The sequence below is a fragment of the Heptranchias perlo genome, chromosome 25 (genome assembly GCF_035084215.1).
Source record: "Heptranchias perlo isolate sHepPer1 chromosome 25, sHepPer1.hap1, whole genome shotgun sequence".
NCBI lineage: Eukaryota > Metazoa > Chordata > Chondrichthyes > Hexanchiformes > Hexanchidae > Heptranchias > Heptranchias perlo.
The window spans coordinates 46,079,000-46,103,594 of NC_090349.1; the positions used below are offsets into that span (position 1 = coordinate 46,079,000).

Below are 24,595 nucleotides of genomic sequence, written 5' to 3' on the forward strand. Positions count from 1 at the left end.
GGTCCAGGGGATTTGTTGGTTTTTAGTCACATTAATTTCTCCAGTACTTTTTCTTTACTAATCTTAATTGCTTTAAGTTCCTCAGTCTCATTAGACCCTTGGTTCCCCACTATTTCCGGTATGTTTTTTGTGTCTTCTACTGTGAAGATAGATACAAAATATTTGTTAAACGTCTCTGCCATTTCCTTATTCCCCATTATAATTTCTCCTGTCTCTGCCTCTAAGGGACCCAACGTTTACTTTCGGTAATCTCTAACTTTTTTACATACTTGTAGAAGCTGTTACAATCTGTTTTTATATTTCTTGCGTGTTTACTCTCATTCAATTTTCTCCCTCTTTATCAATTTCTTGGTCATCCTTTGCTAATTTCTAAAGCCCTCCCAATCCTCAGGTTTAGTACTCTTTTTGGCAACATTGTAAGCCTCTTCTTTTAATCTAATACTATCCTTAACTTCTCTAGTTAGCCGTGGTTGGATCATTTTTTGTTTTCTAAGCTTTCTTCAGGAAAGAGAAAATCCCTTTAAACTTTAGGTTATAAATTGGCTATCTTCAACAGAACAGGGGAGATTGGTACATCGTGCGGGAATGCAATGTTTTAATGCTGGCCACCTGGAGCTGGAATTTGGAAGTTTTAATTTTGTTGCTCACTGACAGACTGAATATGTTGACTTTAATTGAATGGGGATAGTCCAAGGCTATGGCCAGGCCTTGCATCATTTCTCACAAGACAGATTGGCAGGAGGCAACTCAGGCCCAATAACTGAAAATTCTAATCTGCAAAATCCTGTCCAACAAAATTTTACAACCCGAAGAACCTATTCTGTTGCCTTTCTTTATGGCAGGTCGTTATAGGGTGATTGGGCCACTTTGATTCTTCAAGATAACACACAAAAAAGGGCAAATTAGCCGGGGTTAGGAAAAATGAACATCCAATTCCTTGGATATTTTAACATCTTTTTTGCCTGATGATGAGTGCTTAGTCTTGGGTTTGACCATGGGCCATGTTGACAGAAGTTGCAAAGCATCATCACTAGTGGAAGAATGCAGAGGATGGTGGGGGAAGCAATAACCTCTACATCACAAGGACAGGTACAGATGAGTCAAGTGTGACCATGTCCAGGGGCCCATACGTAAATCTCCCAGTCAGACGGTCTGAGGACCATCTTCAGTAACAATAACATCACTCACTCGGTGATTTGCTGTAACATTCTGTGTAACACAGTGTGCAAGAGGGACATTTATTTTCATTATCAACTGTTAAGTTAACTGCAAGAAATAAATAAATCAGATCGCACATTGCACACACCGTAGGATATTAAAGATATTTTCATACCCTTAACAGGCCATCAGCCTATTAAACTCATTCTTCCGCACGCTGCCCCAAAATAAAACACCATCCAACTGTCGCTTGAATGAGCTGAGAGTTTTTCCCTCCTCTGCTCTACTGGGAAACCATTCCAGGTATTAATCAATGTGTGTGACAATACAGAATGTGCACTTTCCCACTCTGTGCCTATGAAGTGATGCTCAGAGGTTAACCATTTGCGTTCACTTCGTATCTTTTATAACTCTATGATACCTCGGGTACGGTAGCATAGTGGTCATGTTACTGGACTAATAATCCAGAGTCATGAGTTCAAATCCCGCCACGGCAGCTGGGGACTTTAAATTCAATGAATTAAATAAAAATCTGGAATTAAAAAAATTAGTAATAGTGGCCATGAAACTACCAGATTGTCGTAAAAACCCATCTGGTTCAATAATGTCCTTTAGGGAAGGAAACCTTCTGTCCTTACCCGGTCTGGCCTATATGTGACTCCAGACCCACAGCAATGTGATTGATTCTTAATCACCCTCTGAAATGGCCGAGCAAGTTGTACAATCTTGCTATGAAAAGTCATGATAAGAATGAATCCGGACAGACCACCCGGCATCGGACCACTTGGTACCGGACATGACAAAGGCAAACCAAGCCCAGTCGACCCTGCAAAGACCACCTCACTAACATCTGGGGACTTGTGCCAAAATTGGGAGAGCTGTCCCACAGACGAGTCAAGCAACAGCCTGACATAGCCATACTCACAGAATCATACCTTTCAGCCAATGTCCCGGACTCTTCCATCACCATCCCTGGGTATGTCCTGTCCCACCGGCAGGACAGACCCACCAGAGGTGGCGGTACAGTGATATACAGTCAGGAGGGAGTGGCCCTGGGAGTCCTCAACATTGACACCGGCTCTCATAGCATCAGGTCAAACATGGGCAAGGAAACCTCCTGCTGATTACCACCTACCGCCCTCCCTCAGCTGATGAATCAGTCCTCCTCCATGTTGAGCATCACTTGGAGGAAGCACTGAGGGTAGCAAGGGCACAGAATACACTCTGGGTGGGGGACTTCAATGTCCATCACCAAGAGTGGCTCGGTAGCACCACTACAGACAGAGCTGGCCGAGTCCTGAAGGACATAGCTGCCAGATTGGGCCTGCGGCAGGTGGTGAGCGAACCAACACGAGGGAAAAATCTACTTGACCTCGTCCTCACCAATCTACCTGTCGCAAATGCATCTGTCCATGACAGTATTGGTAGGAGTGACCATCGCACAGTGCTTGTGGAGATGAAATCCCGTCTTCACATTGAGGACACCATCCAACGTGTTGTGTGGCACTACCACCGTGCTAAATGGGATAGAATCAGAACAGATCTAACAGCTCAAAAATGGGCATCCATGAGGTGCTGTGGGCCATCAGCAGCAGCAGAATCGTATTCCAGCACAATCTGTAACTTCATGGCCTGGCATATTCCTCACTCTACCAGTACCAACAAGCCAGGGGATCAACCCTGGTTCAATGAGGAATGTAGAAGAGCATACCTAAAAATGAGGTGCCAACCTGGTGAAGCTACAACACAGGACTACATGCATGCTAAACAGCAGAAGCAACATGCTATTGACATCACTAAGCGATTCCACAACCAACGGATCAGATCAAAACTCTGCAGTCCTGCCACATCCAGTCATGAATGGTGGTGGACAATTAAACAACTAACGGGAGGAGGAGGTTCTGTAAACATCCTCATCCTCAATGATGGCACAGTCCAGCATGTGGGTGCAAAAGACAAGGCTGAAGCATTTGCAACCATCTTCAGCCAGAAGTGCCGAGTGGATGATCCATCTCGGCCTCCTCCCGATATCCCCACCATCACAGAAGCCCGTCTTCAGCCAATTCGATTCACACCACGTGATATCAAGAAACGGCTGAGTGCACTGGATACAGCAAAGGCTATGGGCCCCGACAACATCCCGGCTGTAGTGCTGAAGACTTGTGCTCCAGAACTACCCACGCCTCTTGCCAAACTGTTCCAGTATGGCTACAACACTGGCATCTACCTGACAATGCGGAAAATTGCCCAGGTATGTCCTGTCCACAAAACGCAGGACAAATCAAATTTGGCCAATTACTGCCCCATCAGTCTACTCTCAATCATCAGCAAATTGATGGAAGGTGTCGTCGACAGTGCTATCAAGCGGCACTTACTCACCAATAACCTGCTCACCGATGCTCAGTTTGGGTTCCGCCAGGACCACTCGGCTCCAGACCTCATTACAGCCTCGGTCCAAACATGGACAAAAGAGCTGAATTCCAGAGGTGAGGTGAGAGTGACTGCCCTTGACATCAAGGCAGCATTTGACCAAGTGTGGCACCAAGGAGTCCTAGTAAAATTGAAGTCAATGGGAATCAGGGGGAAAATTCTCCAGTGGCTGGAGTCATACCTAGCACAAAGGAAGATGGTAGTGGTTGTTGGAGGCCAATCATCTCAGCCCCAGGACATTGCTGCAGGAGTTTCTCAGGGCAGTGTCCTAGACCCAACCATCTTCAGCTGCTTCATCAATGACCTTCCCTCCATCATAAGGTCAGAAATGGGGATGTTCGCTGATGATTGCACAGTGTTCAGTCCCATTCGCAGCCCCTCAGATAATGAAGCAGTCCGTGCCCGCATGCAGCAAGACCTGGACAACATCTAGGCTTGGGCTCATAAGTGGCAAGTAACATTTGCGCCAGACAAGTGCCAGGCAATGACCTTCTCCAACAAGAGAGAGTCTAACCACTTCCCCTTGACAGTCAACGCTATTACCATCGCCGAATCCCCCACCATCAACATCCTGGGGGTCACCATTGACCAGAAACTTAACTGGACCAGCCACATAAATACTGTGGCTACAAGAGCACGTCAGAGGCTGGGTATTCTGCGGCGAGTGACTCACCTCCTGACTCCCCAAATCCTTTCCACCATCTACAAGGCACAAGTCAGGAGTGTGATGGAATATTCTCCACTTGCCTGGATGAGTGCAGCTCCAACAACACTCAAGAAGCTCGACACCAATCAGGACAAAGCAGCTCCTTGATTGGCACCCCATCCACCACCCTAAACATTCACTCCCTTCACCACCGGCGCACAGTGGCTGCAGTGTGCACCATCCACAGGATGCATTGCAGCAACTCACCAAGGCTTCTTCGACAGCACCTCCCAAACCCACGACCTCTACCACCTAGAAGGACAAGAGCAACAGGCACATGGGAATAACACCACCTGCACGTTCCCTCCAAGTCACACACCATCCCGACTTGGAAATATATCACCGTTCCTGGGTCAAAATCCTGAAACTCCCTTCCTAACAGCACTGTGGGAGACCCTTCACCACCCAGACTGCAGCGGTTCAAGAAGGCGGCTCACCACCAACTTCTCAAGGGCAGTTAGGGATGGGCAATAAATGCTGGCCTTGCCAGCAACACCCACATCTCATGAACGAATAAAAAATAAAAGTCCTCTCACATTTATCTCCTTTCAAGGCTGAAGAGTCCACGTTTGTCAAACATTTCCTCACAACTCAGGTCCCTGACACATGGGATCAGCCTCATGACCCTTCTCAGCCCTGGTTCCAGGGCTTGGTGTTTCCCTTGTGCCTCCGTGAGCAAAATGGAACATTTGAGATCCGACCTGACCAGAGCTCTGTCGAGCTTCGCCACGGTATTCTCAGACTTATACTCTACCTATTCAGCAATACATCCGGACTTCTGTTTGCTTTGTTGCTTGCTGCAATGACTGGACAGTTAGTGTTGAGGTTACGATCCCAGACTGCTTTCAGCTTCTCTTCCAGTTAGTACAACATATTTCCCCATTTTTTTCCAGTGTGTAAGACCTTCCACTGTTGAATTTCACCTGTTGCAGTTTTGCCCATTTGCAAATATTGTCTATGTCCTTTTGTAATTCTTTGGTTGCTTAGTAGGAACGTAGGAACAGGAGGAGGCCAGACAGCCCCTTGAGCTTGTTCCGCCATTCAACCAGATCATGGCTGATCTGTATCTTAACTCCATCTACCCGCCTTGGTTCTGTAACCCTTCATACCCTTGCCTCACAAAAATCTCAGTTTTGACATTTTCAATTGACCCCCAGCCTCAACAGCTTTTTGGGGAGAGAGTTCCCGATTCCCGCTACCCTTTGTGTGAAGAAGTGTTTCCTGACATCACCCCTGAACGGCCTGGCTCTAATTTTAAGATTATGCCCCCCTGTTCTGGACTCCCCCCACCAGAGGAAATAGTTTCTCTCTCTCTACCCTATCAAATCCTTTAATCATCTTAACCACCTCAATTAATCAAACTCAACCGCCTCTCCCCCGCTCCCCATTTGGTATAATCTTCGAATTTGCCCAATTTACGCTTCTAAATCCAAGTCTTTTACGTACATCAGCAACAGTCGGGGCCCCAGCACCAATCCCGGGGGTACCCCACTCAGTACATGCCCTCAATCCTGACATTACTCCTCTATTTAATACTCGTACGCTTAAGTAGAATTGGAAGCAGGTAGGTCTATAGCAAACTTCTTATGCTGCATAACTGAAGCGTCTCTATCAATTAATCATCATGTGGCTTCTGGTTGAGTGTGGATTTGGTTTAAACTGTGCTGGTTCACCATGGTGCACATCACTCAGGTCTTAGAGACTGCAGGAAGCCCCTAACATAGCAACTTGAGCCTTGCCAGATACTGAACTTTATAAAGCACACACCACGACAAAGAGAAATTGTGATGTCATCAGTCACGAAGACACAGATTGAATTCTAAGGCCCGTGTGTGTGTGTGTGTGTGTGTGTGTGTATGTGTGTGTAAGGACAATGGAATACTAATTACTATAAAGACACAAAACCAACTGCAATGTGGATATTTATAGTCACTGTCATTATTAACTTGCTGAATTGCTGCTGCTATTCTTGAGTGTAGGAAAAGGAAGTGCAGATTTGCCAATAATGGCATCCTCAGTTCTGAGGTCCCCAGGCACACTTCAGCTTTTCTCGGAGAACATGTGATGGTTTGGTCAGGAAAGGTCAGTGTAGCTACCCAAGCAAAGCATTCCATTTATGGATCTGACAGATCAGCCAGTCCAACAAACCCCCAGCGAGGAAGAGAGCACGCAATCAACTTCACCTCCAGTTCAAGCATTCATGGTTTGGAGGAAATATTTTACACTTGACATCACAAAACACTTGCATGTTCATGGAACAGACCCACTTTCTGGAAACTCTCAATCTGTGGCTGACGGCAATCACACTGCTGCTGTGCTACATAAAGGAACCGGATGCCTAAACCATACCTACAGGGGCACTGACCAAGACACACAATACAACACCGTCATGTGCCACACAGCTACAGTGTAGGCTGCATAAAAATGCCTGGCATTTTAAAGCAAAGTGTCAGTGTTAGCAATGTTTGTGTGTGTAAGAAAGGCACTATTCTGAACAGTACAGGATCCCTCTCTATTTCATTATAGAGCTCCACCATTGATTATTTATTGTACTCGTATCTGCAGCTACTTGTATCTAGTCAAGGAAAAGAATCGTAGAATTTTACAGCACAGAAGGAGACCATTCGGCCCACTGCACCTATGCTGGCTCCCTGAAAGAGCTAACCACTTAGTCCCATTCCCTGCACTTTTCCTGTACCTTTTAAAATTTTTATTCTTCAAATTTTTATCTAGTTCTCTATTAAAACCTTTTATGGATTCTGCTTCAACCACGATTTCTGGTGGAGCATTTCTTGTTCAAACAGCCCTCTGCTTAAAAATGTTTCTCCTAACAAAAGTTTCTCTCATCAGACAACCTGATGTTGTACTTGTCTTTCCCAAGCGAGTCATAAATACAGCAAGTAATTTGCATCATACACGGCAGCAATAGTGCCAAGTCTTGAATATTCACCTTTTCTCCAGTCAGTGTGACCATGTCCAGGGGCCCATACATAAATCTCCCAGTCAGTGTCTGAGGACCATCTTCAGTAACAATAACATCACTCACTCGGTGATTTGCTGTAACATTCTGTGTAACACAGTGTGCAAAGGGACATTTATTTTCCATATCAACTGTTCAGTTAACTGCAAGAAATAAATAAATCAGATCGCACATTACACACACCATAGGATATTAAAGATATTTTCATACCCTTATTTTAACTTGTGTCCTCTTACGAAGCCACTTTTCACGTGGTTTTGAAGGACTGAATACAGAAACTTCCTTCCCATCCAATTCCAGAACACTTCCACTTTCATGTCTCATAACCTATATGTAAATATTATTATACTTTATTATCCTACATTACAACAGTGACTATACTTCAAAAGTACCTCATTGGCTGTAAAGCACTTTGGGACATCCTGAGGTTGTGAAAGGCGCTATTTAAATGCAAATCTTTCTTTCTTTTTATTATTCCTTCATCGTCTTTCCACCATATGTCTATTGTGAGAATGTCAATTACTTTTTAATCGTGTCTGAAGGCTGAATTGCAGATATATCTATATCAAAATAAAATGGTAACAGAGAATTTCACAGATTGTTAATAGAAAATGTATTTTCTTTTTACCTAAGGTGTTAGCCTTGGCTCAGTGAGCAGCCCTCTCGCCTCTGAGTCAGAAGGTTGTGGGTTCAAGTCCCACTCCAGAGACTTGAGCAAATAATCTCGGCTGACACTCCAGTGCAGTACTGAGGGAGTGTTGCACTGTTGGAGGTGCCGTCTTTTGGATGAGGTGTAAAATGTCCGTCCTCTCAGGTGGACGTAAAAGATCCCATGGCACTATTCGAAGAATAGCAGGGGAGTTCTCCTGCTGTCCTGGGCAATATTTATCCCTCAACCAACATCAAAATGATCAATAATTTATCTCATTGCTGTTTGTGGGGCCTTGCAATGGAACAAATTGACTGCTGCGTTTTCTACATTACAACAGTGACTACACTTGAAAAGTACTTCATTGGCTGTAAAGCATTTTGGGACATCCTGTGGTCAAGAGAAGTGTGATATGAATGTAAGTTATTTCTTCTTTTACCTGTCGTAGCAGAAATGAGACGACATCTGTTGACTCCCAGTAACTTGCATGAAATAGATGGGGTAAGGCTATAGTTGGAAAAGCTGTTAGAGCATCTGGGCAATAGAGAGCATAGTCAACCCTCTTAGTTCCCCACCACCTTGCTGCAACTGAAACAAAAAGAAATCCTTTTTAAGTCAAAAAATAAATTACTTAGAAGAATCTAGGGATTAGTTTAAAGGTGAATGAGCTCACATGTCAGTTTGCTTCTTATTATTGTGAAGAGTTGTGCGTAATACACTGATCAATCCTTTTACTGTAGAGGTTTTCATATGCGTAACAAATTTCACTCAAAGTCTAAAGTTGTTATTTCTTATTAAAAGTAGAAATAAAACATAGCTGCAGCTAATTTTATCACAGTATCAGTGACTGAGAAACTGGTGTAGAGACAATTACACCTAAACTGTAGGCCAGTTCCCCTCAGAGAAAGTGAGGTAGATTTTTCAGTCGGTTCTATTCTCATGCAAATGCTTTAAGTGCTGCTGCCAAATTCCTCCCTGCTGTATTTTAATAGTTGCACTCTAATAGTGCAGAAAGGAACTCAGTACCAGCACAGTAAGCATCTGTACGAGAACAGCACCAACTGGAAAACCTACCCTAGCAAGAGGTCGCCAAAATCTCATTTGGAAGAAAGAGTTCGCAAACTTGTTAGAAATTCATAGAAATCGATCGAGTTTGTGGTCACTCCCTTCGAAGCATGACTTCCAGTGTGCTACGTCCATCACTCACGTATGTACCCAATTAGTAAAAGAAAAGGTTCAAATTACACCTTATATACCTCAAATTTGTGTTAATGACAGATTTTGACAGGGTTTGGTAACCTAGCAGTTTCTTTCTAGGGGTTTAAAAGGGAGAGGAAATTTGTCTGGGGGAGGGGGGTTATAAGCGAGGATGCATCTAAAAGCTATGTTAAACTAGGTTTGGTTCTATGATCCGAATACCTTTCTGGACGTCCACCTTTGAGACTTTCTGTTGTGTTGGACTCTGTTTTTCAGCAGAATTCACACAATTCTGTTTCAGCCTTTGCTTGTTCTGATTCTGTGACAGCACGGGTTTGGACTGTTTATTGTCCTGAGGGAAAATGCATTTTGGAAGGGCTTTGTTGTAGGGGACAAGTTTGGACAAGAAAGCCAACTTTTTGCAATGGTTTGGGTGATATTTTTGCTCTGAGAAATGAAAGTAAAACAAAATTCATATTATACAACAAGCAAGTAAACACCAAAGACTTTGGTTTCTATTTTTAAGAACATTTTAAAGTGTATTTGTTCGAATTATGACAGAATCTTGCAATGGGGTTTGGTGTGATTGATCTTTTTAAACTTCCCTCTTTCTCCAACTTATGAACTGCTCATCATGAATGAAACCTGACCTGGGCATTCAGCACCTCTAATAATACCCTCGGCAGCCTCCCACTGGGAGGAGCAGTAAGGACTGGACCGACATCAATTCCGCCTTTTCCCACTTACCTCACCTTGTCACCGCATGGTACTAACAGCTCGTGTCCCGGCTTAGAATGAACAAACTCAACTCGGCCACAGGCTAACAGGCAGACTGTCACCCAAACTAAGGACTTTCAAGATGTGAGTTAAGCATTCTAGTTACTGGGCCCTTGAGACTACAAATGTTATTATACGTGCGGTCAGATACTTGAAACGGCTTAGTATTCAAATTAGTATTGAGGTTTGTATCTGAAAACAATGATCAATCACAAACCAGTATTTAACAAGTAATTGAAAATAAAAAAGAAATTGTCCTTTTGACTGGTCTGATGAATACGATGGGGTTCCAAAAGAACTTTACAATATGCTCCAAAATCATTGCACCTTCAAGGCCTTTAAAAACCACTAATGCCTCCACTGTAGACAGATCACAGATAGAACAGCTGGTAAAGAAAAATGTTCTTTTTCCCCCATGTAACATGGGAATGTTGTCTGTGTTCTGTTTTATTGCTGCGATGTGAAAATCACAAAGATATAGAAAAGAAGTGAAGCATTTTACACACAGCCACATCAAACGTAAATGATGTGTATGGGAGCAGGTCAGGGAAAGAAGTGGTCAAAACTGTACAAACAAATACCACACTGCTTCAGGCATTTGGAGAGGCACAGTACTTCCCGAAATACATAATGCCAAGTGGTACAAGAATCTTTCTATTTCGTAAACATTTGCTCCATTAACTGCTAGGAGGGTAGACAGGTAACTTGATCTCAAGCTCCTGCCAAAGCAGCTCTCCGAGCAGCTATCAGAGGGAGGGAGGCACAAACTCTCCCTCTGACTTTCTCTCCTTTGTTGTGAGGAAGAATTTAGTCTCAACTTAACATCTCCCCGTGATCACACACTTGAGATCAAACAAAACCAGAAAATGCTGGAAACACCCAGCTGGTCAGTCAGCATCTAGAACAGGGGAGTTAACATTTCAGGCGTACAGCCTGTAAAGTTCTAATGAAGGGCTGTATATCCGAAAAGTTAACTTATCTTTTCTGCCCACCGACGCTGTGTGTTCCTACTGTTTTTCTGTGTTTGCTCCTGAGTTTAGGAACTGGCCATGTGAAGAACTGTCAGCAGCAGCCTGTGTGCTCACAGTCTCTGGCTCAGTATATCAGCTCTTCAATCTACCACACCACAATGCGACAAAATCGTCTGGCTCTGTCACCTTGAATATTGTAACAAATGACGCGACAACAGCCACACCAATGTGAATCAAATGGGCGACAGGAAATGGATCTCTTACAAAGATAGCACAACAGTGCATTAGAACAACTAATGGAATACAGTAATATTAGTGAGAAGCAATACAATTCAACTGACTGGATGCATTAATGCCTGAATATATCAATGGATATGGGATGAAGAGAGAGGTGGTGAGAAAAGGACTTGGGAAAATTTGACTTGTCTTTATCTGAGACAAATACTCAAACTAGTTATCTAACCTCCATCAAGAGGATTTGATTTAAAATACCAAAGGACTTGAATTTGATCAACCAAAATTTTGCCCAAATTCCTATTTATAAAATATTGGCCTAGAATGCAAGAACAATATTAAATACATTAGTAATTATATACAGCCTACTAGATTTTTGATATTGGGTAAGCTAGCTGAATGGAAGGGGCAGGAGCTACATTTGCCTAGCGAGGGACAACCTGCAAAGGTTCGGTTTGGGCCCCTACATTTTGCTAGATGAAGATACTAAATGCTATCTACTTAATCTGGTGCCAAATCCGGACACATACGATTGTGAAAAGGAGTGTTTGCCACAGGTAACATAAAAATAGTTGATAAAACGATGAGGGATCAACTTTTACCATTGCACAGGGCCTATCAGTGGGTCCACTCGGGGCTCCGTGCAATTGCACAGGTTGCATGATCCCGTTGCAGCCCCAGGACTAGGCTGGATAGGGTTCTCTGGAACAGCCCAGTAGAATGGTAGGTATTCTTGTTTAGCAATGTGACGCAGGATGTTTCAATGTACTGCAGCACTTACTGTTGGCTATGTTGGAAGCTGTGTAACTGTCTGCCATTCCCGACACCTGGCTGGCAATGCTGACTTCACTCGCCCTCCGGAATCCCCTGAAGATTGGGGCTGTTAAGGGGGAGGAAGGGGACGAGCTTTCCATGAAGACACCAGCATGAGACTGAACAACATCTGCTATTGAGTCGAAACAAGGAAATTAAAATTAGACCCAACAGGACAACAGACAAACTCAAGGAAAAGGCATCAACTATCTCAGATGCAAATCTTTTTAGTCAGTTTTAGGGGGGAAAATACATTCCATCTGAGTTTTGAGACAAAAAGGAAACCAATTAGCAAAAGGTAATAGACAAACAGCCGACTTGTCAATGTTGGTGAAGGCACACAGGACACAGAAGGGGAAAAATAAACAAGACAAGAGCCAAATTTGGCTCAGTTTGTAAAGGTGGGAGGCAGCATGGAGTAACGGGATGTCAAACCCAAGCCATGGGAAATTGTACACTGCTTGACTGGGTCACTGGACTTTAACTCCAAGTGCTAGTCACAGCAATACTAACTGGACACTCATGATTCCCATTAATTGTGTTTAGCATATTTTCACTTGCTAAATGCTCACAACAGTATTTTGGATTAAACAAATGATGCAAAAAAAATTCCAAGCATCTTCCTTATTTGGAAGGGTTGTTCATTTATTATACTCTTTTTCCCCTTCTGATTTGCACTAATGGAAATAAAACAGACCAGTAAAAATGATGAAAAATGAGCTCCCAATCAGAAAACCATGGGTTTGATTGCCAGGGCTGGCCCGTTTGGCCATTTCTTTGTTAGACTGTAGAGTCGAGTGCCTTGTGAAACGAGAGTGTTCTGTATTGGGGTGGAGTCAAAGAAATGGACATTGCCTGTCTCACTTCACTCCAAGCCTTCTGTACAACCGAGGAGCAGAACTGACAAGCAGTAATAGAGAGACCTGTGGCCTGACTATTGCCCATTTCCAAAATGAAGTGGAAATATTACACTACTAGACGAGAAGCATTTGATGGAGGGATTCATTGATAAAACTCAAAGAAGGACCAACAAAATCTGCATAATTACTCCTATTAAAAAGTTGCATCAGAGATACAGCAGAATTCTATATATTCTCACTCATTGATTGATATAATATTCCACTATATTTCTTTTCTTCAATTGCCTAAAATGCCATAAATTGGACTAAAATCAATTAGAAGTTACTTTTGTGTCATACAATTAGCTTATTTTGTGTTTGCTTATGTCTTGGTTTATCTGTTCAAGGAAAACAAAATAAAAAATAATTATTGTATGTACATTTAACAGTCAAGTTGAATTTCAAGCAGTACGAATTATTTCAGTACAAAATTCTCAGCAGTGATGACATGCCAAAGCACAAAATGCAAAGTAAACCTCAAATTCATTACACATAAGCAGAATTGGAATAATCTGTTACTCCATTAATATGGTATTTGTAAAAGAAATTAACTGCATGCAAAAATGGAATTATAAGCCGTAGTCAGATGAAATCAAAGACTTATTAGGCATGTTTTGTTTTTTTTGTTGATGGGAGGATGACTCCACAGTACGCGAGCCAGAATTAATCTGGCACCAAAGCGAAGGATTCCTTATATCTAGGTTTTTGCAGTGATGCCAGAGTGTGTCAAATACCCTCTGGGCATTGGTCAGGGACAGCAGTGATTGAAGCTGGTCAGCAGTTCTTTAAAAAGTATGAATCGATCTCCCGTGGCATTGAAGTCAGGGACCAAGTGTAATCTTGGGGTGAGGCAGGTTAGAAGGCAGGGGATAATTGGACCAGGGAGCAAAAATGCAACTCAGTCCCCCTTTTAAAGTTGTACATTCTACACACTCGCACCAACACTTGGAAAACTCTGCCCAATGTCATCTTGAATTTAGTTCAAATGAACAGATGTTGTATTACGAATTAAAATGGATGCTTTATCAGGTACAGACAAAAATCGAACATTTCATCATGTTGGACTTGAAAGAATTTCAACTGCACTGAAAGGAATCTAGTAATATAATTATTAAATACCAGGTACCTACTAGTGATTATTCTCATTCCTAGATTTAGATTCCACCTGATTTCTTACAGTACAGTGTTTGTGTATGCGCACGTAGGTGTGTCTGTGCGTGGGTGTGCGCGCGCGGGCACGTAGGTGTGTGTGTGCGTCTGTGCGTGGGCGCGTAGGTGTGTGGGTGTGCACGTGCGGGCGCGTAGGTGTGGGTGTGCATGCGCGGGCACGTAGGTGTGGGTGCGTACGCGCGGGCGGGTGCGTAGGTGTGTGGGTGTGCATGCGCGGGCACGTAGGTGTGGGTGTGTAAGCGGGTGCGTGCGCGCGGGCATGTAGGTGTTGGTGTGTGCGCGCGGGCGCGTAGGTGTGGGTGTGCGCGCGGGTGCGTGCGCACGGGCGCGTAGGTGTGGGTGTGCGCGCGGGCATGTAGGTGTTGGTGTGTGCGTGCGGGTGCCTAGGCGTGGGTGTGCGCGCGGGTGCGGGCGTCGGGACGGCATAGGTGTGGGTGTGGGCGTCGGGATGGCGTAGGTGTGGGTGTGGGTGTGTGTGTATATATATAGGTGTGTGCGCGTGTAGGTACACGTGTTTCCCTAACGATTATTACCATCAGTGTACTACTCTTGCAGTGTCAGGCTCTTCCTGCACATACCCCCATCCCCAACAGTGAAAATTTTTCAAGTCCATTCAAGTCGCAAAACACATCGTCTCTAAGCAAAGAAGCAGGCACAAAGCACAGATCACAACAGTACAGAAGGAGAGACTACACACACTCTGTAACAGCTGGATTCCGACTGGAACCATCTTGCCAGTTAAGGACAGGAACTGGTATACTAGTTTCCATTACACTCTCCTGTCGTTGGAGAGCCACAAATGGGGTTTCCAGGATGAGGATGGGATTGCTCTGGACTGTCTCAACTAGAAGCAGACGGAAAAAACAAAAGGACAGACATCTAGCCACAAACCATACCATGAACAATACAGTCAACAGCTTTGAGGGATAATGCTGACATTTTATTTTTTGCATTTTATAATTAAAATAAAGATTGTTTCTTATTTTCCCCTCATGCTATTGAAATAGTTCATAGATCAGGCTTTACATATTTTAACTTAAGTAGAATCATAGAATGATACAGCACAGAAGGAGGCCATTCAGCCCATCGTGCCTGTGCCGGCTCTTTGAAAGAGTTATCCAATTGGTCCCACTCCCTTGCTCTTTCCCCATAGCCCTGCAAATTTTTCCCCTTCAAGGATTTATCCAAGTGGTTTTAAATGTTCTATACTGTAAGGGTCAACTTTATTTGTTTAAAACTGAGGACAAGGGCAAACTTGTTGAAACATAAAACAGATACAGTACATAGTCTCTTAGCTACTACTGTGTTAATAAAAATGGAGATTCAAGTACAGTCCCCTGCAGTTTTTATTAATGCTTAAACAGCTTCTCCATTACAAGTTTCCATTTCTTACTGTATTGTAGGAAGATTTACATATTTATGACAGGAATGGTCTATTTAATGCTTTGTTTACCACTGCACAGAGCCTGGGTCCTTTGCATACAAAATGCTATTCCTATTACATCAGCCTTGCAGTTTTCTTTTACTTAGATCCAGAAACATTCAACAGTTCATAGAAAAGATCAACAAATCAAGTCTATTTGTTGACTAGTACACAATACTGGAAATTTTATTGCCTCATGCATGTTGTAGTTGATTGAAACAGTTTCGAAACACAGCAGCTGTTGCAATGTACAGCTACGATCACATTGGCTAATTATTAGTGGGCCATAATTTGCTGTGGCAGAGCATCTAATGGCGTCTGCCTTCAGTTAGACTTGCCTTTTGCATGTTTAGGTTTTTAAATTTTTTGCGTGGCAGGTTGCTGAAAACGTGAGCTGATAACGGCACAGTAAGAGGAACGGGGTATCTGGGACCTGAGTGAACAGGGCAAGCAACAGGGTATCTCCTTCACCAATCAGATTGAAGGATTGTGAAATTAACAGCGCAAGGGCTGAGAAGGGAGTGTAAATTAGAGTGGGTGAATTCAATGTCAAATCAGGTACAGAAAGAGATATAGTGAGAGGGAAAGAAAGATTGGATTGAGAGAGAGAAAAAAGAGACAAAGGAAAAGTTAAAAAAATAATTTAAAATCTGACATTTTAAAAATCTCCAACAACAATTAAAACCTGAAGGAATGAGACTCCACGCTTGTAATAGTTAATTTTCAGTGCCAGAGAAGTTGACTGGCAGTAATTAACACTTATCACGTCATTAAAAGGGTACTTAAAACTGAAATGGACAAGACTTAACTTTCTGTGGCGAGTTTGGTTCGTATCTACTGCAAAATTACAGCAACTTCACGCCGTTCAATGCATTTCAACGGTGAGGCAGACAATGAGGTGCTATTTTCGCGAAGCTAATGTAGGAGTGGCGCATCTCGGACAGCAACTTATGGATTTCGGCGTTTAACCACGCATTTGTCCTCGCCTGAAGTTGCTGCAGCATTGTGAGCACCATTAGCCTTACTGTTATTTTGACAGTAAATTATGGCCCAATAATTTACTCACAAACCATCCTACATAATACTTACTGCTAAACATAAACAATGCTATATGAACAGAGTACCTAACTACGTTAACTGGTAGCTGTCTGTTGCTGCAGAAGCTGATTCAAAGTGTACATACCCAGAAGAGCAGAGTTACCGTCACCCAGTGGGAACCTCTGGTAGCGCGGAACATTAAATGGTGGCAGCAGGTGAAATTTCTTTTCCAGAAGTGGCTCCAAGCGGGAAGATGAAGGATCCGCTGGATGGAACAGATTGTAAACCTGCTGACATGCTGGTCTCAACTGGGAGACTAGTGAAGAATGGAATAAATGTGACAATTAGCTGACATTTGTTTGACAAAATGTCTTGAACGGTGAACATTGATTTTCATGACATAAGTTAACACATTATTGAGGAAAGGTACATCAGCAAGTATCTCCCACCATTCAAACCAGCTATTGGAAAAGAAACATTCAAATTGTTTTAAAACTGAAGTCAATTAAATTCGTTCAGTTGCCTTTATGTTACCTACTGAATAAATCCTTAATTTAAAAAAATTAAAAATGCAACATATTTAGAACAGTAACAGACTTATAAAGTATGTATCTGATGCAAGTCCTTCCTATTCCTAAATAAATGAGTAAAACTAATGGTAACAGAACCCTCCAGCAGATCCACTGGGGGTACTTTGGACATCCAAAGATAGGAGGAAACTTTGCCTTTTTTGAAAAAGCTTTATTGGGACCCTTGATTTCACATCACCTTTACCGAATGTAAACAGTTTCCTTCTCAAAAATGACAGCAAAAATCAAACAAAATGTTTCAATACATTGGGGGTAATTTTGACTTTGTGCGATAGTGTGAAACGGGTGATAGCAAATCGGCAGCCTGTTTTACATCTCACCCGATTGACGTAAATGGAAATAAAATCAGGAAAGATGTAAAAGGTTGTCCATTCGCCATCATCTGCTTTACACTATCACACAAAGTCAAAATGACCCTCAGTAAGTCTACACGCCTTGGTTATTTGAGCTGGATAGGGTGGGGAGATTTAATTGGGAAATCAGCACAAAATCCAAATGCAGACAGTTAGATTAGATGTCAGGAAGTATTTGTTTTCACAGCGTCATCAACCTGGACAGAAGGTGTAGCAAATATGGATTCGCTACAGAGCTTCAAAAGGGAGCTGGACAAGATCCTGTGAGTGGAAGACATTTCAAGTCACAGAAGGTAAGTGGGTGCGTTAACTGTGACCAGTGCTGCCAGTCACTGTGGTCTCCAGAGTTTGATTGTCTTTGGGGGAATTCCCCAGAGTTTTTTCCTAAATTAGCCACAGGTTATTGTTACATCTCCCAGCAGATTGTGTGACTCAGGATGGTGCATGATGTCTGGATGGGACAGGGAGGATGGACCACTTGGTCTTTTCCTGTCCTTTCTCATATGTCTGCTACATTAAGTGACGCAGACGCACTTCCTGAGCATGATACTGAACAAAAAAGGCTGCAAAGGGTCTGACACCACTAGACTTTCTCAGCCGGACACAGAATCGTAAAACAAACTCTGGTGGCAGACGATCTTTCAGCTTCACTGTAACAGAGGGAAGTGGATTGGCCAAGCTACCCACCGTCCAAGTTGGGGATAACAGTTTTCCTCAGTGCCAGCACCAGTCCCAAGGGGGAACCAAACAGAAAGAAGTCCGTCACTTCAAATTCAAACTTTCCAGGGCTGACTCCTTCCAGCATGGTCGAACTACTAGATCGCCTGGAGCAAGGATCATTCCTTAAAACACTAGAATGCAAACTATCAGAAAAAACACAAGTGTTCATATTACAATTTTTAAAAAATAATAATTTTCCTGTAAACATTACACCTCAGATGGTCAATCCATTTACCTATTAAAGGGAACGTATATTTTAAGGAAACTGCTACAAGCAGCGTTGGTAAGTCAGGTCCATTCTGTCCTTTAATAGGTCTCAACCACTGCTGCTGCCTAACCTGAGTGTAGGGGGGAATGCAGAGGCTTAGGACAGCCAATAAATGCCGGCAAATTACTCAGCATGCGGAAACGAATGACAAAAACTCACAGGATCACAATAAACCACATGTGGCAGGAGAAGCACTTTCGTTAGCTGTGACCATCACATTGAGTTCAAGCCTGAAGATTTGAATCAAGCACAAAATCTAATTCAAAAATTAAATGCAAGGATCATTGTGTTTAAATCAGTTCCATGTATTGATACTGAAGACTAGTACTGTGGAGCACCTTTCCCATACAAAATATTAGGGAACCAAACTGACAGTCAATTTCAATCCACAATACATAAACTCTAGCGCAGAATAATTTTTGTTTGTACTTCTCAGAAGCAGTGAAGTATCAAAATTTTTAATACAGTGACACTGTACAGAATACTTATGTATTCAAACTATTTAAAATAAATTCTAGCAGATATAAAAATACGTCACTGTAAAAGCAAAGCATAGAATCATAGAAAATTTACGGCACAGAAGGAGGCCATTTGGCCCATCGTGTCCGTGCCGGCCGAAAATGAGCCACCCAACCTAATCCCACTTTCCAGCACTTAGTCCGTAGCCCTGTAGGTTATGGTATTTCAGGTGCACATCCAGGTACTTTTTAAAAGAGTTGAGTGTTTCTGCCTCTACCACCCTCTCAGGCAGTGAGTTCCAGACTCCCGCCACTCTCTGGGTGAAAATTTTTTTCCTCAGCTCCCCTCTAATCCTTCTACCAATTACTTTAAATCTATGCCCCCTGGTTATTGACCTCTCTGCAAAGGGAAATAGGTCCTTCCTATCCATTCTACACCCCTCATAATTTTGTACACCTCAATTAAATCACCCCTCAGTTTCCTCTGTTCCAAAGAAAACAACCCCAGCCTATCCAATCTTTCCTCATAGCTAAAATTCTCTAGTCCTGGCAACATCCTCGTAAATCTCTGTACCCTCTCTAGTGCAATTACATCTTTCCTGTAATGTAGTGACCAGAACTGTATGCAGTACTCAAGCTGTGTCCTAACTAATGTTTTATACAGTTCTAGCATAACCTCCCTGCTCTTATATTCTTTGCCTCGGGTAATAGAGGAAAGTATTCCATATGCCTTTTTAACCACCTTATCTACCTGCCCTGCTACCCTCAGGGATCTGTGGTCATGCACTCCAAGGTTCCTCACTTCCTCTACACCTCTCAGTATCCTCCCATTTATTGTGTATTCCCTTGCCTTGTTTGACCTCCCCAAATGCATTACCTCACACTTTTCTGGATTGAATTCCATTTGCCACTTTTCTGCCCACCTGACCAGTCCATTGATATCTTCCTGCAGTCTACAATTTTCCTCCTCACTATCAACCACAAGGCCAATTTTTGTATCATCTGCAAAGTTCTTAATCATGCCCCCTACATTTAAGTTCAAATCATTAATATGTACCACAAAAAGCAAGGGACCTCGTACTGAGCCTTGCAGAACCCCACTGGAAACAGCCTTCCAGTCACAAAAACACCCGTCTTCTTGCTCCCTGCCACTGAGCCAATTTTGGATCCAACTTGCCACTCTCCCTTGGATCCCATGGGATTGTACTTACTTGACCAGTCTGCCATGTGGGATCTTGTCAAAAGCCTTGCTAAAATCCATGTAGACTACATCAGACGCACTACCTTCATTGAACCTGCTTGTTACCGCCTCAAAAATTTCAATCAAATTAGTTAGCGTCTTAATAACGGTCTTACCGGACAGGGATCAGTAGCGATATCCATTTTTCTCATGTCTCTGAATCTTTCTACGTTGAAAGTGCTATATAAATGTAATTTGTCATTATGTGTTTCTTTTTAAAAATAGACCAATTCACGGTGTCCTTAAAGTGATGGTTCATTAACCCAGTAAACTTGTTCAGCCAATATCTTGTCCAGTGGGGTTGGACTGTAAATAGGCTAATCTGAACAGGTACTTTGCATGGAGATGGATTTAAATTTCCCCCTTCCACCTATTTCCCATTTTAAGATTCCTTCCTGAACTACGTACCAAAGAGAGAAGGTAAACTGAACTCAGTTATCTGGGGATTCTTGTTATAGGTTGAGTTTGAGTTACCCAGGAAATAACCACTTGTGTCCCACCACAGAGCCAGTGCAACGGTCAGGAGGGTGGGGGTCATGATTCCCCCCCCCCACCCCAATCGTTTGAGATCGGACAACGAGGCTTTGGGGGGCCGCCTCCATTTCACTCCCAGGAACCTGTGTCACCCTTCTTGAGCCTCCAGCTCCAGCCTGCGAGTCTGCGCTGTTCCCATTTCAGCCTTCGGACCAGGTAAGTTGGCATTCCCCAGTTCCCAGCGCGACCCTTTCCTGCCGAGTCGGCCAAATCTCGAGTTCGACCTCCGATGGCCAAATCTAGCTCTGCCTCTGCTACCACACAAAAGGCTGTCACATCGACACTTTTACACATTTTGCCCCAAGTTAATTCATGTTCCGTTGGATCTTTTAAGCACTTACCTGGAAAGAAATGCTTGGTGGTGTTTAATTGTGTCTAGCTCATATGTTGAAGAATCACTTCTCTTTCTTGGCAGCTGCTTATTTGGATTATCCATGCTGCTTCGAGGAATGTCGATGTTGCTTCTACTGAGATGCCTGCTGGCTTCTAGGTTGGAACCACTGGAAATATAGCTGTTGTTCACAACTATACCAGGAGATAATAGATCAGTGTCCTGTAAATCAATTACAGCATACAGGCGATTGGTAGCTGCTATCAGCAGAAAGGGCTTCCTAAAAAGTGATTGCAAAATTGCAAAAAAGCAGCACTAAGCCAGGTCGGCACTGCAACTAGTTGGAAATTTCAAATAGGCAGTAGCAATGTTATACCTTAGCCAAACAATCTAGTTATACCTAAACTGTCTGCAGCCTTTGACACAGTTGACCACACCATCCTCCTCCAATGCCTCTCCTCCGTTGTCCAGCTGGGTGGGACTCCCCTGACTCCATTCTTATCTACAGTCATACCCAGGGAATCTCCTGCAATGGCTTCTTTTCCATTACCTCTGGAGAACCTCAAGAATCTATCTTTGGCCCCCTCCTATTTCTCATCTACACGCTGCCCCTCGGCGACACCATCCGAAAACTCGTCAGGTTCCACATGTACGCTGACGACACCCAACTCTACCTCACCACCACCTCTCTCGACTCCTCCACTGCCACTGATTTGTCACACTGCTTGTCCGACATCCAGTACAGGAGGAGCAGAAACTTCCTCCAATTAAATATTAGGAAGACCGAGGCCATTCTCTTCAGCCCCCTGCCACCAACTCCATCACTCTCCCTGGCCACTATCTGAGGCTGAACCAGCGTGTTCGCAAACTCGGCGCCCTATTTGACCTCGAGCTGAGCTTCTGACCCCATATCCTCTCCGCCATCAAAACCGCCTACTTTCACCTCCATAACATTGCCCATCTCCACCCCTGCCTCAGCCCATCTGCTGCTGAAACCCTCATCCATGCTTTTGTTACCTCCAGACTCGACTATTCCAATGCTCTCCTTGCTGTCCTCCCACCTACCACCCTCTGTAAACTTCAGCTCATCCAAAACTCTGCTGCCCGTACCCTAACTCACACCAAGTCCCGTTCATCCATGTTCGCTGACCTACATTGGCTCCCGGTCCAGCAAGCCTCAAATTTAAAATTCTCATCCATGTATTCGAATCCCTCCATGGCCTCACCCCTCACGCCCTACAACCCTCCGGGATCTCTGCATTGCTCCAATTCTGGCCTCTTGAGGATCCCTGATTTCCTTTGCCCCTCCATTGGCGGCCGTGCCTTCAGCTGTCTAGGCCCTAATGTCTGGAATTCCCTCCCTAAACCTCTCCGCCTCTCTCCACTCCTTTAAGACGCTCTTTAAAACCTACCTCTTTGTCACCTGTCCTAATATTGCCTTGTGGTTCGGTGTCAAATTTTGTCTGATTACATTCGTGAGAAGCGCTTTGGGACATCTTACTATGTTAAAGGCGTTATATAAATGCAAGTTGTTGTTGTTGTTGACTGTTCTCCTTCAGCAGCAGTGCAGTCAGTTCCCAGCATAAATACTGCACAAAAGAGCAAAAACTGGGTTCTCATCCACAGTGCTGACTTTGTTAATGATACTCAAGTCAGCTACTGGCACAGAAGCAGAGATTCTGCTCAACTTCAGTCACCAGTTGTCAGCTGCACCAACAGGGAAAGGGAGATAGATGCTGCTTACCGTGAGTATGCCACGACCCTGGTTATTTTTATCCCCCCAAAATGTTCAAGGTTAAATATTTTATTGCACAATTTGACACTCAATTTCCTGTAGTGAGGTCCCAATCTTAGTATTTTCAGAGAGGGGTTAACACAGGTTAACGGGGAAGGAGGAGGCAAATCACCCAGACTGCGGTCAAGCACCTCCTAGTAGCCAAATCAAGTGGAGGCCTTTAAGCTCGGGGCTGGAGTGCAATGCCAGAAAACCAAGAGTAACAAACAAAACTTAAAGACAAAGACAAGAACAGATTTGAAAGGGCCCTGATGATGACATTCACTATTAAAATTCACACATACTGACACTGAGCAATGGGGAGAGTGAAGAATGAATAGAAAATGGCTTATGATTTGAAATTCTATGATAATATAACCGGATTATAATTTAGAACAATATAAAGCTATTTGGTTTCCATTGAACCATAGAAAAGATACAACACAGAAGGAGGCGATTCGGCCCATCTTGTCCACACTGGCGTATTCACTGTATTATCCAAAAGTCAACTCAAGACATGATCAAGGCCAATAGTTTTCCTAGAAAAATCGCCAGAATCACAGAAAACGAACCCCAAAACATAGAAACATAGAAAATAGGAGCAAGAGTAGGCCATTCGGCCATTCGGCCCTGCTCTGCCATTCAAAATGATCATGGCTGATCGTCTAACTCAGTACCCTGTTCCCGCTTTTTCCCCATATCCCTTGATCCCTTTAGCATTAAGAAATATATCTATCTCCTTCTTGAATACATCTAATGACTTGACCTCCACTGCCTTCTATGGTAGAGAATTCCACAGGTTCACCACCCTCTGAGTGAAGAAATTTCTCCTCATCTCAGTTCTAAATGGCATACCCCGTATCCTGAGACTGTGACCCCTGGTTCTGGACTCCCCAGCCATCGGGAACATCCTCCCTGCATCTAGTCTGTCTAGTCCTGTTAGAATTTTATATGTTTTGATGAGATCACCTCTCATTCTTCTAAACTCCAGTGAATATAGGCCTAGTCGACCCAATCTCTCCTCATACGTCAGTCCTGCCATCCCAGGAATCAGTCTGGTAAACCTTTGTTGCACTCCCTCCATGGCAAGGACATCCTTCCTCAGATAAGGAGACCAAAACTGCACACAATACTCCAGATGTGCTCTCACCATGGCCCTGTATAACTGCAGTAAGACATCCCTGCTCCTGTACTCACATCCTCTTGCAATGAAGGCCAACATACCATTCGCCTTCCTAAATGCTTGCTGCACCTGAATGCTCACTTTCAGCGACTGGTGTACAAGGACACTCAGGTATCGTTGCACCTCCCCTTTTCCCAATCTATCACCAGTCAGATAATAATCGGCCTTTCTGTTTTTACAACCAAAGTGGATAACCTCACATTTATCCATGCTATATTGCATCTGCCATGTTCTTGCCCACTCACCCAACTTGTCTAAATCACATTGGAGCCTCTTTGCATCCTCCTCACAGCTCACATTCCACCCCAGCTTTGTGTCATCTGCAAACTTGGAAATGTTACATTTATTTCCCTCATCCAAATCATTGATATATATTGTGAATAGCTGGGGCCCAAGCACTGATCCCTGCGATACCCCACTAGTCACTGCCTGCCACCTGGAAAAAGACCCGTTTATTCCTACTCTCTGTTTTCTGACTGTCAACCAATTCTCAATCCATGCCAGTATATTCCCCCCAATCCCATGTGCTTTAATTTTGCACACTAACCTCTTGTGTGGGACCTTATCAAAAGCCTTCTGAAAATCCAAATACACCACATCCACTGGTTCTCCCCTATCTATTCTACTAGTAACATCCTCACAAAACTCCAGTAGATTTGTTAAGCATGATTTCCCTTTCATAACCCATGCTGACATTGT

The 24,595-nt window shown here is 43.5% G+C and overlaps 1 protein-coding gene across 4 annotated transcripts in view; it reads right to left on the reverse strand.

Annotated features, from left to right (window-relative positions):
- LOC137342290 (membrane-associated phosphatidylinositol transfer protein 2) overlaps nucleotides 1–24,595 on the reverse strand; it is a 354,330-nt gene that overhangs the window by 18,796 nt on the left and 310,939 nt on the right. For 2 of the 4 annotated variants that reach the window (XM_068006204.1, XM_068006205.1), the window contains 8 exons: nucleotides 20,950–21,161; nucleotides 18,076–18,251; nucleotides 16,591–16,761; nucleotides 14,682–14,828; nucleotides 11,884–12,048; nucleotides 8,363–8,511; nucleotides 7,485–7,601; nucleotides 7,245–7,361 (listed from right to left, as the gene is read on the reverse strand). In XM_068006204.1, coding sequence (XP_067862305.1) covers nucleotides 7,245–7,361; nucleotides 7,485–7,601; nucleotides 8,363–8,511; nucleotides 11,884–12,048; nucleotides 14,682–14,828; nucleotides 16,591–16,761; nucleotides 18,076–18,251; nucleotides 20,950–21,161 — 1,254 coding nt within the window. Of the gene's footprint in view, nucleotides 1–7,244; nucleotides 7,362–7,484; nucleotides 7,602–8,362; nucleotides 8,512–9,342; nucleotides 9,568–11,883; nucleotides 12,049–14,681; nucleotides 14,829–16,590; nucleotides 16,762–18,075; nucleotides 18,252–20,949; nucleotides 21,162–24,595 lie in introns of all 4 variants that reach the window. The other 2 variants (XM_068006207.1, XM_068006206.1) reach the window with 2 other exon arrangements.